At 39.7% G+C, this 15,051-nt stretch overlaps 1 protein-coding gene across 1 annotated transcript; it reads right to left on the bottom strand.

The window, feature by feature from the left end:
- Nucleotides 1–10,684: 10,684 nt before the first annotated feature.
- On the bottom strand, nucleotides 10,685–14,684 carry LOC109908255 (zinc finger protein 64-like). Its single transcript, XM_020506847.2, has 6 exons — nucleotides 14,393–14,684; nucleotides 13,917–14,078; nucleotides 13,504–13,650; nucleotides 13,174–13,236; nucleotides 12,808–13,059; nucleotides 10,685–12,588 (listed from the first exon to the last, which is right to left on the bottom strand). The coding sequence occupies exons 1-6, from the start codon at nucleotides 14,412–14,414 to the stop codon at nucleotides 11,024–11,026; spliced, it is 2,211 nt and encodes a 736-aa protein (XP_020362436.1). The 5' UTR covers nucleotides 14,415–14,684; the 3' UTR covers nucleotides 10,685–11,023.
- Nucleotides 14,685–15,051: the final 367 nt, after the last annotated feature.

The raw sequence follows: 15,051 nt of genomic DNA, 5'->3' as shown, positions 1-15,051 counted from the left end.
TGTAGGTAGGGACTGGTGCACTTCACAAAATAGATGGCATCATGGGGTAGGAAAATTATGTGGATATATTGAAGCAACAGCTCAAGACATCAGTCAGGAAGTTAAGTCTTGGTCGCAAATGGGCTTCCAAATGGACAATGACCCCAAGCATACTTCCAAAGTTGTGGCAAAATGGCTTAAGGACAACAAAGTCAAGGTATTGGAGTGGCCATCACAAAGCCCTGACCTCAATCCTATAGAATATTTGTGGGCAGAATAGAAAAAGCGTGTGCGAGCAAGGAGGCCTACAAATCTGACTCCGTTATACAAGCTCTGTCAGAAGGAATTGGCCAAAATTCACCCAACTTATTGTGGGAAGCTTGTGGAAGGCTACCTGAAACGTTTGATCCAAGTTAAACAATTTAAAGGCAGTGCTACCAAATACTAACTGAGTGTATGTAAACTTCTGACCCACTGGGAATGTGATGAAAGAAATAAAAGCTGAATAAAATCATTATCTCTACTATTATTCTGTCATTTCACATTCTTAAAATAAAGTGGTGATCCTAACTGACCTAAGACAGGGAATTTTTACTAGGATTAAATGTCAAGAAATTGTGAAATACTGAGTTTAAATGGATTTGGCTGAGGTGTATGTAAACTTCTGACTTCAACTGTAGCTAACATTGCTTACAACAATGCTATAGCATGCTATGCTGTTTGGAAGTCTGTTTGCTATATAATTGTGCCAGCTTTTCAATACATTTGAGAAAATAAAGATACATTTCTTAACTTAAAAAAATATTTTCCATAATAGTGACAGAAGTGAAACAAACAATGGTCCTAAAACAAACATTTCATCCAGTGCTTATTGTCTGATTATGATGATATCCAAACAGTTTTCAGTAAAATCAAATCTCTTCTAAAATCTTCTGTGGCAGCACGGGTCCTACAACCCCTCGGCCTGTATAATCAGTACTACCCATCCTACGTAGCTTCTCCACCCCCGTTGAGTGGCTAATTAAAACAGTTTCAGGGACAAAAGAGGGGATCCATTGTATCAGCCAGCCAGCAGTGCAACGGATATGGTGCCAGAGGAGCACAGTTGTCCAGGCTTAGTGCCCCTTCAGACCCAATCACAGATGGATGGACATATCAGCCTCCTCCCAGCTCTGATGAAAGGTTCAGTCGGCCGGAAAACTGCCTCAGATGTGCATTGGGCAATAATGAGGATATGGCTGATATGCTGGAACTGTCCTATGGTGGAATCCTAACCTACAGTGGCTTAAATATGTTAAACACAGATTAAGATAAAAAATCTAATTCAAACTAAAGTATGTTTATGTAAATGCATTGGTTATGTTTAGTTGTAACATCAAAATAAACTGAATTGACAGATTTGGAGTAATAATAAACCAAACCCTCCCAACATCCAAGCCTTCTTGACTTTTTATGGTTAATTTTCACATTCCTGAGTTGTGCAGAGACCAACCTCCCTTCCCTTTCCCCAAAGAGAGAATCCTGCTGGTGACAAATCTTCCTCCAACTTCCTATCTTTTCTTTCAACTTGAGCAACGGACCAATCAACTGGATGTTTCATCTCCTGACTCACAGCCCTGTTGCCATAATATTTATGCTAGTCATTCAAAAGCTACCCTCATCAAACTAGGTCTCTGAGTCACACTATATTGCTCTGGGTGACCTCATTAAGTACTGACTAAAAGTCTAAATATGGGAATGTCATTTGGAGGGACACAAAAAGCAATCGACACAACACATCTCTTATCTAACAAAAACTGCAGGCATTTTGGAAACAATCTCCTTAGTTTGGTTAAAACCAGTCCAGGTAACCACAATAAAACAAGATACAAGATTCTCAGAGCTTATTTTGAAAGGCATCAATGTCTATTCCCTCATTATTGCCTTGTATTTTCTGATCTTTAGGATATACTGTGTATTTTCAGTTATATTCTGACCTCTGACATGATGCTAACATATATGAGGATACACAAAAAAAAGAATCTGCAGATGACCGACCACTCTACCTATAAAAAAACTAAAATGTCTGCTGCCTATAGGACTGAAATGACCACTCTTCCTTTACTGAAACTAGCACAGTAATCTGTCCAGGAATTCTGGGTATCAAGCTAGGTGTTGACGCTAGACATCCCATCCATGATTGTAAGGCGTTGTTGTTATCTCTCTGTGGCCCGGCACAGCCAGTACATACTTATCTAACAAAAAGGAACTGTATGTAAACAGAAACAATATACATGATTGAATACATTCCCCGATTGGTGTCGGGTTACGGTGGCCACTTTATTGGATGATATCTGTGGGAGGTCTCCAAAGTTCTGCATTTTCTCTTTATCAGCCCTTCAGAGCTTTTGAAAAATGGCATGCCATTCATAAGCTAATTAAGCATCTTCTATTAAATAGTGCTAACAGGAAACACTGTGTGACAGATGGCAATCCAACAGTCACTGAGAATGGATATATGTCTTTGACCATTTGATTGAGGACCTTTTTACTGAAGACTGTGTTTATTTTCTATGACTGTGTTTTGTATCTCTGTTTTGCTTTTCATATTGTATTGATGTGTATACATTTCTTAATTACGGGACTCATCTGTGAAAGAGACCTTGATCTCAGCATAACTCCCTGTCAAAATAAAATAAATGTAAACCGAGTGGCCTAAGACTGAGCGGTCTAAGGCACTGAGAGTCCTATAGTGCGGCGCACAATTGTCCCAGCGTCGTCCGGGGTAGGCCATCATCGTAAATAAGAATTTGTTCTTAACTGACTTGCCTAATTAAATAAAGGTAAAAAAAAAATGTATTAATAAAAAAAAACTGTAAATTGTCATATGAATATTAGAAATATAAATTATTATAAAAGTGATAAATGCATATATATTGCAATGCTTATTTTTTTATACGTGTTTACAATGATTAAAATAAATATTGATTATAGTTTATGAATCATTTATCAATGCTTATTCATTTAAGTCATTTTAAAGGGTTCCCAGTTAATATATACAAAAATTAAGTCAATATTCAAGGCCACACAAATGAATGGCTAGAAAAGTGAATAAATAACATAAAAAAGGTGTTAAATACCACATTGATGGTAGACAGACCCCTACTAAACTTTGAAAAGCACCAATAATATTATTAGCATAACAAAGGAAGTTATGGTAATGGTAATCTTTTAGGCCAGCAATGTGTGCATGGGTGGGATGCATGTGAAACAACCTGAGAATGACGTGGCTCCTAAAGAATTGTCATACCAATGAGCTCCAATGAACTAGCCAATGGTTATAAAATTATGTTACAATATTATTTTGCTTGTAATTATATTTAATAATATATATTCACAATATTTGACTGTTATGATTATGGTTATGATGATAATGATTATTAAAATATTGTCATAATATTATAATAATGATGATCTTATTATGGTTAGTAGTAGCCAATTTTTTGGTGATTATCTTTATTATCATTAGTATGTGCATTTGATGTGGTAGAAGTTTCACAAGTTCAATGCTACATTTGTGGATCCTTTAACAGTATAAACAAAACTTTATCAGACCACCAACAGATTATTAGTTGGGGGTGGGATCACATATGCTAATGATGCAGATGTCTGTCTGCAGTCCTCAACACATTCCAGTCAGCCTATAAAAACAAAGCTTCTTTCTTCCTTGAGGGAAACCCAGTCTGACTATCAGCTCTTTGGGTTCAGAGAGCCAACAAGATCATTCTTTGATACTGAACTACCTTCTCATAAGTATACAAAGAACCAAACTCAAAACAGGCATGTGATTGTCACTCTCCAGTTCACCACTGCCCCCACAAGTACAGTAATTTCCCAAGGCAGTTCTTACCTAATTTTGAGCAGTGTTTGTATGAGTGTGTGTGTGTGTGTGTGTGTGTGTGTGTGTGTGTGTGTGTGTGTGTGTGTGTGTGTGTGTGTGTGTGTGTGTGTGTGTGTGTGTGTGTGTGTGTGTGTGTGTGTGTGTGTGTGTGTGTTTGGTCAAGGTGTGAGTTGAGTTCCTTCATGAGGTTTCGGCCATGTCTCTGTCTGTCTACTGCCATTGTTTTCTCTCCACAGGCATTTATGATATCAATGCAACAAGCTTTGTCCTTAGAAGTCAGCCAGAGTTCATGAACTTATGATTTCCAACGGTAAACATGAATTCGACTTAAATCATTGGTGTTGGGTTGGTGAACATTAAGATGAAACAAAGCTGGATCAAAAAGAACAGGAATATAGAAATGACATTAAAAAAAGGTGATACCGATTATTGATGCGCTAACTCTTCAACACAATACAATTCTCAAATACAATACCCTGATATATTTGTGGCCCTTATCAAACCATCTTATTTCCTTGTTCACTCAACCAACTCTGACTGACAGCGCGCTACATCAAAAAGACAACAAGACCATTTCCAGGGTCTAAGAAAGTGTTCAATGCAGGAGCATAGCACTCAGTGGTGGTGGTGGTGGTGGTGGGGGGGGGGTGCAGAGAGGCTCACATATTAGGTTCAGATGAAAACAACAACAATGCAAAATAAAGATGAAAGAAAATATTGGAACATTTCTGAAAAGCTATGGCTCTTGTCTTTTCTCATCCTCCCTCTCTAAGCAGTTGGTCTGTAAAAATTAAAATGTTTTAAAAGGGGCCTAATGGTATCCATGCATGCAGGCCAGGCAGTTCAAGTGTTTCTCTACAAAACGGAGAACAAAGGAGATTCTTCCTGTCGTCTGTTGAGGCATTAAGTTGTTGCTCAGTAAATATGCATCATAACAGAGAGCAACACCATCCCAGCCAGGATCCTTTCACATTTCAATATTAATTCATTCATGCTATTTCTGTAGATTTGTTAGTAGTAGAACAAGAACACACAGTCTTGTATAACTGGCCTTGTGGGGACACACAATTCAGTCTCATTCAAATTTTCACTAACCCTAAACCTAACACTAACCCAGAAACTAACCCTAACTCCTAACCCTAAACCTCATTCAAACCTTAACCCTAAACCCCCAAGAAATAGCATTTGACCTTGTGGCGACTAACAAAATGTCCCCAGTTTGTTTACTATTCTTGTGGGGACTTCTGGTCCCCACAAGTATAGTGAAACACGTCCATGTGGCAACACTTCAGACACACACACACGCCTTATATACACTTCTAATGCATTATGACACTTCCTTAAGATGTCATAACAATTCAAAAGGAGTTTTAACATCCTTATAACATAACAACTGTACAATCTCAACTATACCACCATTATAAGCAGAAAGAAGTCCACCTTGTCAACTTGAGTAAGATGCGCTAACTTTATGCTGTGTGAATGTGCTTTCAAAGCAGGGAAAGGAAAACACACACACAGCAAAGTGTAGGAGTACACTGCTAGGAGACAATAGTCTAAATGTGTAAAGATCAGATTTCCATCATGTTTGTTTTCTTAGGATAAGGCATGCCTGAGCAAAGAAAATATTTTGCTGGCTCGTCTTTAAAATGGTAAATATACAATATAGGTTTAACTGTGAGAATATTGATCATATAAGTTTGGAAGTTCAGAAGACCTTTTTAACTATTTTCTCTGCTATAGCATTGTTATACCAGCTGCCTGTTGTTGCATCAAAAATGTTGTATGTGTAATGTGAGAGTTCTTCAGTGGAATGGACAGCTACACACTGAAAACAAAGATCTAACCAGACAAAACTTTGACTGACTGTCCCTCCAAACCTAACTGAAAGTGCATACATAAAAAACACAAAGCAACCTGCTGACGATGTGAAAATGATCACAAACAAAGCACAAAACCACACAAATAGTATGTCTGACTAGAGAGTAACAATTTATTGCATGAGACAGTAACCAATAGACAACTGGTATTGGACAAATGGACAAAATACTACAAGCTAAAGAAAAACCTTTAAAAAATAAAGAAGAAAAGAACACGCAAACATTAATGTTTCGGTAAAGTGACAATAAAACCATGGCTAAAGTCCTTTACATAAAAACACCCAATCCCAATAGCTTGTTTCATTCACAACTGGGCTACCTGGCACAACATCACATTCGTCATAGGTCATTTCAAAATGGTATATCTAGAGCTCAAGTCACAACACATGATATTGCTGAGAGTGTTTAAGAGCAGTGGATACTGTAGCATTCCTTTGTCCATTAAAGGATTTTTATAGGCTTTGGCCAGCGACACTCAGGGCCTCTCCATTGGCTAAAAATGATACTTATTTTCTGGCCCCCTGAGGACTTCTTTTAAAACCCTACTTTAAATCTTAAAGAAACAACAAAAGAGCCTGTCAGTGCAATGCTTTCTGACAGCTCAGTATAAGACAATAAGACAAAAACAACACCACAATTACTAATTCACCATTTAGGTTACTCTACCCACAAGCCTATTTTAAATCTCAAGTTGTTAGGAGAATATAATTTCATGAGTAAGATGGAATAAGTTATGTAATAACTTGAAGATATTATTATTTTCAATATATATGTTTTATTAAATTAATTTGCTGAATCAAACAACACATATGAGTTGTTTTAAAAAAGACAACAGACCTAAAACATGAATAGCTGTAATGTGACTGGCTATCCCATTGTTTTGTCGCTTCTCATAACTCAAGTATCTAAAATCTGAATACAAATGACAGGGTTCTCTGAGAGCTGAATAGAGCAACATGATTAATCACCAGGTATTTCTACTGTTACAGAGGCACACATGGCAGCCTAATGTTACTCTGTTACTAAAACCCAAGTCATCTGATAACGATCAAACGATTCAAGTGATAAAATACACTGAAAGCTCTGGAATATTACTGGAAACAGAAAATCTATGCCATTTATCATTCATACCTGTATTCTTGTAACATGTTGTTTGTCAGGATTTTCAAAAGACTTGAAATCTGAAATTATATGACATGATAAATTCAATGGCCTTCATACCTTTTTTACAAGTAATTACAATTGAAAAATCAAATGAACTTGTACCACTAAGCACATTGAGCACTTGTCACAGGTAATGTCTATTAGCAATATTATCTATTATCTGTATTTTGTATTTCAAACACATACTGTATGTATTTATTTGAAGAAGAAACAGTATTGAGTGAGAATCAAGATAAAAAGCCTACCGTGTTGTGAGAAATCAAAACACACTTAAAATGTCAATAGTGTCAGGAGAAAAAGAGACTAGCAATGGAATACAAATCCATATCAACTCTGAACTGATCTGTTGATTTCATTAAGGGCATTCAATGTCTTTTACTGATGGTGCAGCAAATTGTGTGTAAAGGATTCAAAGGTCAGAAATGTACACAACAAAGAGTCTTAGATAGTGGAACATGACAGATTGGACTTTATAGCTTTAACAGATGTGTGTGAAGTAAAAAGTGTAAAGTAAAAAGGACCTAACCTAAACCCAAAATAGGAAATCCAACGTTCCCCATCCTGCCATCCTGCCATCCTAAACATTTATCGCCTTATTACTGACAGAGTGAGATTAACCATAAGAACGGTATATTCATGAGGTTTTATGATAATTGACCTTTGACATTTTCACACTATTAAAAGTGGTCATTTACTAGGTTCTATGTTATGGAGGGAAGACTCCCCAGTATTTCCCGTCATTCATTCTCTCTATCACTTGGCCTTTTCTGGCTCTTTTTATGTCCAGAAGGAATGCATCACGAAATGCGATTTCTTTAAGCAACTGTGAGTGGAAATTGCTTTTTCTGGAGACATTTATGACCCCATTCAAAGGCCTGACATCTCAAACACAGGAAGGAAGGAAGTGAGAAGTGCCATACAGTATAAAGAGGTTAATTTACACTTCCTACTATACCTTTTTAACAAAGCCCCACAAAACACACCTTTATTCAAAACAGAAATGTCGGATTATGGCGTTGAATGGTTTCACACACACTCACACCCACCTATGTTAAATGGGTTTGTGGGTGCATAAATGTTGTATGGATGGATGATTTTTATCGGTGAAGCAGGCCCTCCCTCCTCAAGGGTACTTGGGATTAGAACCCTGGAAGTCTCTCTGCTGTCTGTCTGATAATAGATCAAAGAGATGCATCAGAGATCACCTCTAGTTCTAGAACACTTTTCCCACATAGCAACCAGTCATCTTAATGCTTCAGCCAATGGACTCCAGCAATAAAATACCACATAGAAATATCTTAAATGAGATCATTATCATTACATTATAAAAAGGTAAACAGAAACACACTAGGGTACATTATAATATTGCTGTCTGACTATCCCTTATATACAGTCATAATACTAAAACTGCATTTCAAATTGCTGGAGTACAATTGTTGATGATACCAAATGAGATCAAAAATGTACAGGGATGAAAATAGACAATGTGTGTTTATAGATGTAAATACAAATTTGGCATGGTTCAGATCAATAGTTCAGAAGGATTTTAATGTTGGATACTTACTGACCCCAAAAGGCAATCTAGGGACATTACACCAGAGTGCTGGAGTTGTGACAGATTTCTGGTAGCCTCGGACACCCAGGATTCACTGAAGTGACAAGATGTTTGAATATAGAATGGTTAAAATACACTGAGTATACAAAACATAAAAAAAACCTGCTCTTTCCATGACAGACTGAGCAGGTGAATCCAGGTGAAAGCTATGAACCCTTATTGATGTTACTTGTTAAATCCACTTAAATCAAATGTAGAAGAAGGGGAGGAGACAGGTTAAATAAGGATTTTTATGCCTTGAGACATGGATTGTGTATGTGTACAAGTCATTGGGTGAATGGGTAAGACCAAAAATGTTAGTGCCTTTGAAAGGGGTATGGTAGTATGTTCCAGGCGCACCGGTTTGTGTCAAGGAATGCAACATTGCTAGATTTTTCACGCTCGACAGTTTCCTGTGTGTATCAAGAATGGTCTACCACCCAAAGGACATCCAGCCAACTTGACTCAACTTTGGGAGGCATTGGAGTCAACATGGTCCAGCATCCTTATGCAATGCTTTCAACACCTTGTAGAGTCAATGCCCCAAGGAATTGAGGGCAAAAGGGCAGTGGGGTGCAACTCAATATTAGGAAGGTGTTCCTAATGTTTGGTATAGTCAGTGTATAAGCATACATACACCTGAATAAATTAATGTTAAATGTTGAGAAATGAAACCATATAGGTTTCAATATATAACCACAATATGCTCCACATAAAGACTGGACTTCAAAGATACTATATCCGTCCTTTAATCTCTAAATCCTTGAAAGGTACAATTATTTCTAGGGCAGGGAATTGCCAGGGACCTCACGATACTTAGGTGCCGATACGGTACGTATGAGATTCGACACGGCTGAAAACATGTTGACTCACTAATTAATAAGATGAACGAGCTAAACTATGACCTGGAGATTTATATAATATCGGCCCAAAAATAATATTGCGATATGTTTACTATCGATTTTATCCCCTATCGCTAATTATTTCCATTCTATAGAATCACAAAGTTACATTCCACATATTCCATGACTCTTGGATCTCTTCATCCTTATTGGTGGAGGAGCAGCAAACAATTTGTTCAGATGGTGCCCATCCACTCCGTCCTGAGCCACAGAAAGCAGAGGGGTCACAGTTGAGCTTCTAAAGCTCAAAACTGCCAACTTTCATCCGAAGCCAAAAAGAGACATTCAATATCCATCTCTACCTTCACAATTTACATTTATTTTTGCGTTTTATTTGCTTTGAGATCATTTTCTGTAATGAAAAGCACAATACAAGTTAAATAAATAATAGTTATTAAAGCTATTAGCGGTGAAAGACAAAAATCTATGCTCAACTGCCCCTGAGACTACTTGTTCATGCCCCAAATGGCATCCTATTCCCTATATAGTGCACTAGTTTTGACCAGAGCCTTGTTCAAAAGTAATGCACTACATAGGGAATAGGGTGCGATATAGTACATAGACCCATTCAATTGCAGCCTTCATTTTCCTGCTGACACTATAAGGACTTGATGGCTGAATGGCAAAGTGGCTCCAGGAGAAAAATAGCAAACAAGCAGAAGAGGCTTTCAATCAAATGTCTATTGTAGTTGGTAATTTGTGCTTTGGACACATCAACACCTTGACATTTGTTCAACGATGAAACAATCCTGCAATATCACATATAGAAAGATTTATAATTCTGAAACTGAAGCACGTAGATCAATCTTTATGAAATGTAACATGTTTACCATGACTATTTGGCTGCGTTTAGACAGCCCAATTCTGATTTCCCCCCCACTAATTGGTATTTTGAACAATCACATCAGATTTTCTTCAGAGCTGACCCGATTATTTAAAAAAAAGAAATCAGACAGGCAGCCCATGTCAATGCCATGAAAGGCTGCAATACAAAGAACAAACGTCCCATAGCTCAATGGTCTCCACTGACATCTAGTGGACAAATTAGAAACCTCTATTGACAGACAATGGGTGACTGGAAAGGTAAAAGGTATTGGCAAGCTATTTCTGTCCATACCCATCTAGGTTTTTAATGTAAGTTATCAATTTCTATCATGGAGATCTGACTTTGTAATGTTAATACACATGCATGGTCAATGACAGATTGTTTAAAGCAGACACATGAACCAAGAACAATATATTTCAATTAGCATTTCAAAAACAATAAGAGAGTAGCACAGAAACACAAGCAGATACTGTTTTTATTTGTTTTTATTTGATGACACTTTAAGTAATGCATTTTCTTCATCTGAATTGTAAAGTTCATGATTGGAAAACATGTCAAAGATGACTGTAGTCAGATTGACTAGTTTGTACCAAACACACTTAATTTTTCAACTCTGGATTTATGATGAATAACTAAGTTAACTTAAACATGACAAAGCTATGACATGGGTCAAGAGTCAATGTAATGTAACTTGCACATGAGAACATTCTGTAACAGAACATGAGCTGCTATCTAACCGGTTCTTATATCTATCTATTTGATCTGTTGCAGACAAACAGTACAGTAATGGTGGTCTAGTCAGTCTTGGAGGCCATCAATGGTGTGTGTGTCTGACACTGAATAGAGGTTCTGTGTAGAGACTGAGAGGTGTTCTAGAACAGGCTGATTCTGGGCAGTCACCACCAGAGGCAAGCCGTGGATGACCACTTCCTGGCTGCCTAAACTGATGTTAGGGATCATGAGACTACTGTCCTCCTCACAGGTGGTAATGCCATTGTCCCCAAACTCCTGCACCACTGTTACCTGTGCCTGCTTGGGCAAGTCTTCCGAGGGGCCACCTTCGCTACACTTCATGTCCGGGGGCGAAAACCTGGAGGTGGCGGTTGCCATGGCGACTAAATTACTGTGGTTCCCTCCCTCCGTCACCACAGTAACCTCTGTGCCCCCCTCCTGAATGAGAGCACTGAGACCCTCCAGATCTGAGCAGGTGGTGATGAAGGTCTGTGTGCTGCTGCGGTGGGCTGAGGAGTCCTGGGAGGCGATGGCTGTCTGAAGTAGGGCCTGGTGGAGAGGGTTACGGCTGTCCCCTAGGGAGAGGTGTGTCAGCAGGACTGTCTGAGGCTCCAGAGAGCCCCCCTCTACCTGTTTCTGAGCTCCTAGCTGCTGTATGGGCATGAGGCTCATACAGTTGACCACCATGCCCTGGGTCTCTGGGCTCAGGAAGACCGTGGTGGATCCCTTGGTGTGCTGCCCAAAGTCTAGCCCAGCCTGCAGGGGAAGGAAGGAGCCCTCCTGACCCAGAGGGTGGGAAACTATGATTTGGAGCTGGGCACTGCTGTAGGAGGCCAGGGGGTCCGAGGCCAGTGGAGTCAGGGGGTCCGAGGCCAGTGGAGTCAGGGGGACCTGGTGGAGTGGGATTTGGGTGGTGTGGCTGTCTTGCCTGGGTACATGGCTCACAGTCACAACACTGTGCTGGGAGGTAATGGGCTGGAGCGTCAAAGAGAGAGTCTGCTGGGAGTCTGAGTCCTGGTGCTGCTTCCTGTGGCTGCGCAGAGAGTCCTCCCTCACGAACGACGCCTCGCACAGGTCACAGCAGAAGGCCCGCGTTGCGTCCAGCTTGGCCCGGTACCGGGAGCTCACAGGCTTGGGAAGGTCCTCTCCGTTACAGACATCAGCTTTGCCTCTTTTTCCATCGACACCTGTGTCAGGCTTGTCCGTGTGGCACTTCTTCTTCTTGTGGATGACCAGGTTGCTGCGCTGCTTGGTGGCGAAACTGCAGAAGTCACATTTAAAAGGTCTCTCCTCAGAGTGGATCCGCTCATGGACCTTGAACGCCCCCTTGCTGGAGCAGGAGTAGGTGCACTTGGAGCACTGGATGGGTTGAGTGGGCTGGTGCTCTCGCGAGTGCTGCCTCAGAGCTGTCTTACTGGTGCACAGAAAGTCACAGTCAGGGCAGCGGAAGGAGTTGGCCGTGCCGTGTTTTATCTGGACGTGTGATTTCAGGTTGCCCTTCATGGCACAGCGGTAGTCACAGAAGTCACACTTGTAAGGCTTCTCACCCGAGTGTATGCGGATGTGCCTCTTCAGGTCAGAGTTGATCTTGAACTTTGCTTCACACCGAGTGCACTGGAAAGGTGCGTCCCCTAAAGTAGGGGAATATATACATTTATATAACATCAGACAAATAAAACATATGACTTTTTTTAGAAGTCAAAAATCAGTCTTATATCAAGATGAGCCCATGTCCCATATTTCAGTCCCAAATGAACGGGAAACAATGTAGACCATTCGCTAACCTGATTTCAGAACCAGACTTACACAATTCAATGCTTAAGTGTACTAATCAACCCAAGCAGACCCACCAGTGTGTGAACGGAGGTGCACGGTGAGCTGGCTGGAGTTGCGGCTGGCATAGGGGCAGATCTGGCACTTGAAGGGCCTCTCATCATAGTGGATACGGAGGTGTTTCTTCAGACTGCTGCTGTCGGCCGCAGCGTAGGGACAGTACTTGCACTTGTGAGGCTTCTCTCCCGTGTGGGAGCGGAAGTGCATGTTCAGCTTGTCCCTCCGGCTGAACCGCTTGTGGCATAGCTCACATTCAAACGGCTTCTCACCTGGGCACACACAAGGATTGGAGGACAAATAAAAGTCAAAATCGCAATACATACTAGGATGACAACTCAATAGAATTTGATTTATGATACAATTCCACTGGTATTATTACATACCAGTATGTGTTTTGAGATGTCGCTCCATGTCTTTCTGACCGTACTGTGTCTTGAAAGAGCATCCTAGGGGCAAAGGAATAAATGATGCATTTGATTAGAAAAGTGATTGATTCATGCACCCTGAATATAAGTGTTGTTTGAACCACATTTCAAGAAAACTTTACTGTACTAATAATTTGTGTAAAAGCCAGCTATAAAAAAAGTAAATCGACCCAGAAAATAACAAATTGGTTGTAACTGACCAGCGGATATTGTGCTCCCTCCCTCCCTACCAGCAATATGGAAGGAATGTGTCACAGGACTAATGAAAGAGGAAGTGAGGGTACCAACCTGAGAAACAGCAGCTGCGCCTCTTTGAAGTCAGGGCACGTTTTAATTTTTTGGAAGGTGTTTTAGAGGCTTTGGTCAGAATCTTTTTGACACCTCTCATAACACACGTCTGGTAGGTTTCCTCGAAAACAAACTCTGTGCTGGAATCTGGGGGGGAAAGTGGAAAAGATTTCTGACTGTATAGGATACATTTCCAGAAAATGAAGGAATTCGTCTAAACATCAGATCGTTACCATGGTTACTGAGTAACCAAATAACCCATTTTTAACTTGCCTTTATAACAAGTTGTATTTGAAGGAGAAAATATATAGGCTATGCATTGTTCCAATGGTATATTTAAGGAGTCTGGGGTAGCCTTTCATAATCTCTTCAAACTAGCCTGTGGATAAAACACCTTGCAAGAATAGTATTACCTGTAAGAGTAGGTGCCGAGTTAGATGCTGATATGTCAGAGGAGGGTATGTGGCAGCCATTTTGCTTGTGGGCCAGAAAGACTTCAAAGTTATTGTACTGCTGCTTACAGAACCCACAAATGTGGATATCTGGGCTCACTTCCACAAGTACATGGTTCCCTCCTGTTGACGAGGAAGAGGGGATAAAACCCTGCTTTCATTCAAGAACATTGACAACCAATAGCCTAACCTGCAAATACCAAGACTCATCATACACCTTAGAGTAGGCAGTGCACGGTGTTTGAATGGGCTTTGCAATTTGTAAACATAGCTAGCCATATTGTTATATAATTGCAAACACAACTGACAGACGATAAAGGCATTGGATAACTTATTTAATACATAGAATGTGCCAGATTAACAACAAGTTTCAAATATTAATTGGACTACTAAGTGGACTTTGTTTAGAACATTTGACGTTGTTTAGAACATCTTACCCTCTCCGTTAAATGATTCCATCTTCACGCTAATATAACTGGATATCAATTCAGTTAAGGGCTCCCTATAGGTAGGCTATCGACTTGCGACAGGAAACTCGATTGGAATTAATTCAATATAAAGTATACAACACATCAAGTGCCTTTGAAATCGAAACATTGTAATTATCTACTGACTTTTAGCTATGTACTCCACTGAACTCTAGTCGGGCAACACTGTTGCAATCATTTTACGACAGACTTCTTTTTCTATGGTATTATTGCGGCCCGCAAACAAGCGTTATAGCTGCATGACGCCACCTACTGTACAGGTTGTAAACTATAGAAAAAAGATTCATTGTAGGAAAAAAAGTGGGAAAAACCGGAATCATAGAAAATCCAAAAAATATACTTTAATTTTTTTTAAAACATAATTTCCCACTCCTTCAGTCACATTCCAATTCAAGCCACATCCCTACACAGACTCAGGAGCCTGTGAGGGCGGACCATCCTTTTAAAGCATTTCTTGCAATGCCTCGGCTGTAAACTCAGTCACAAAAATCGTTCTGCAGAACTCACAATAATTCCAATTTCCTCTAATTTCTTATTTGTTTGTGCTGTGCAGTTTATGACCATTGCAATAAATGCTACAAATTCCACCTTTTCACATATAATATATC

The sequence above is a fragment of the Oncorhynchus kisutch genome, linkage group LG17 (assembly GCF_002021735.2).
Source record: "Oncorhynchus kisutch isolate 150728-3 linkage group LG17, Okis_V2, whole genome shotgun sequence".
Lineage (NCBI taxonomy): Eukaryota > Metazoa > Chordata > Actinopteri > Salmoniformes > Salmonidae > Oncorhynchus > Oncorhynchus kisutch.
Note: the sequence above shows the minus strand (reverse complement) of the source record. Positions and strands in the feature narration are given on the sequence as shown.

Bases quoted from the DNA above. Each gene is read 5' to 3' on its own strand.
- LOC109908255 (XM_020506847.2), bottom strand. From the start codon at position 14,414: ATGGAATCATTTAACGGAGAGG. The intron at 14,079-14,392 runs GTAAGATGTTCT...CCTCGTCAACAG, and splicing joins GGAATCATTTAACGGAGAGG to GAGGGAACCATGTACTTGTG. The intron at 13,651-13,916 runs GTAATACTATTC...TTTCCCCCCCAG, and splicing joins CTCGGCACCTACTCTTACAG to ATTCCAGCACAGAGTTTGTT.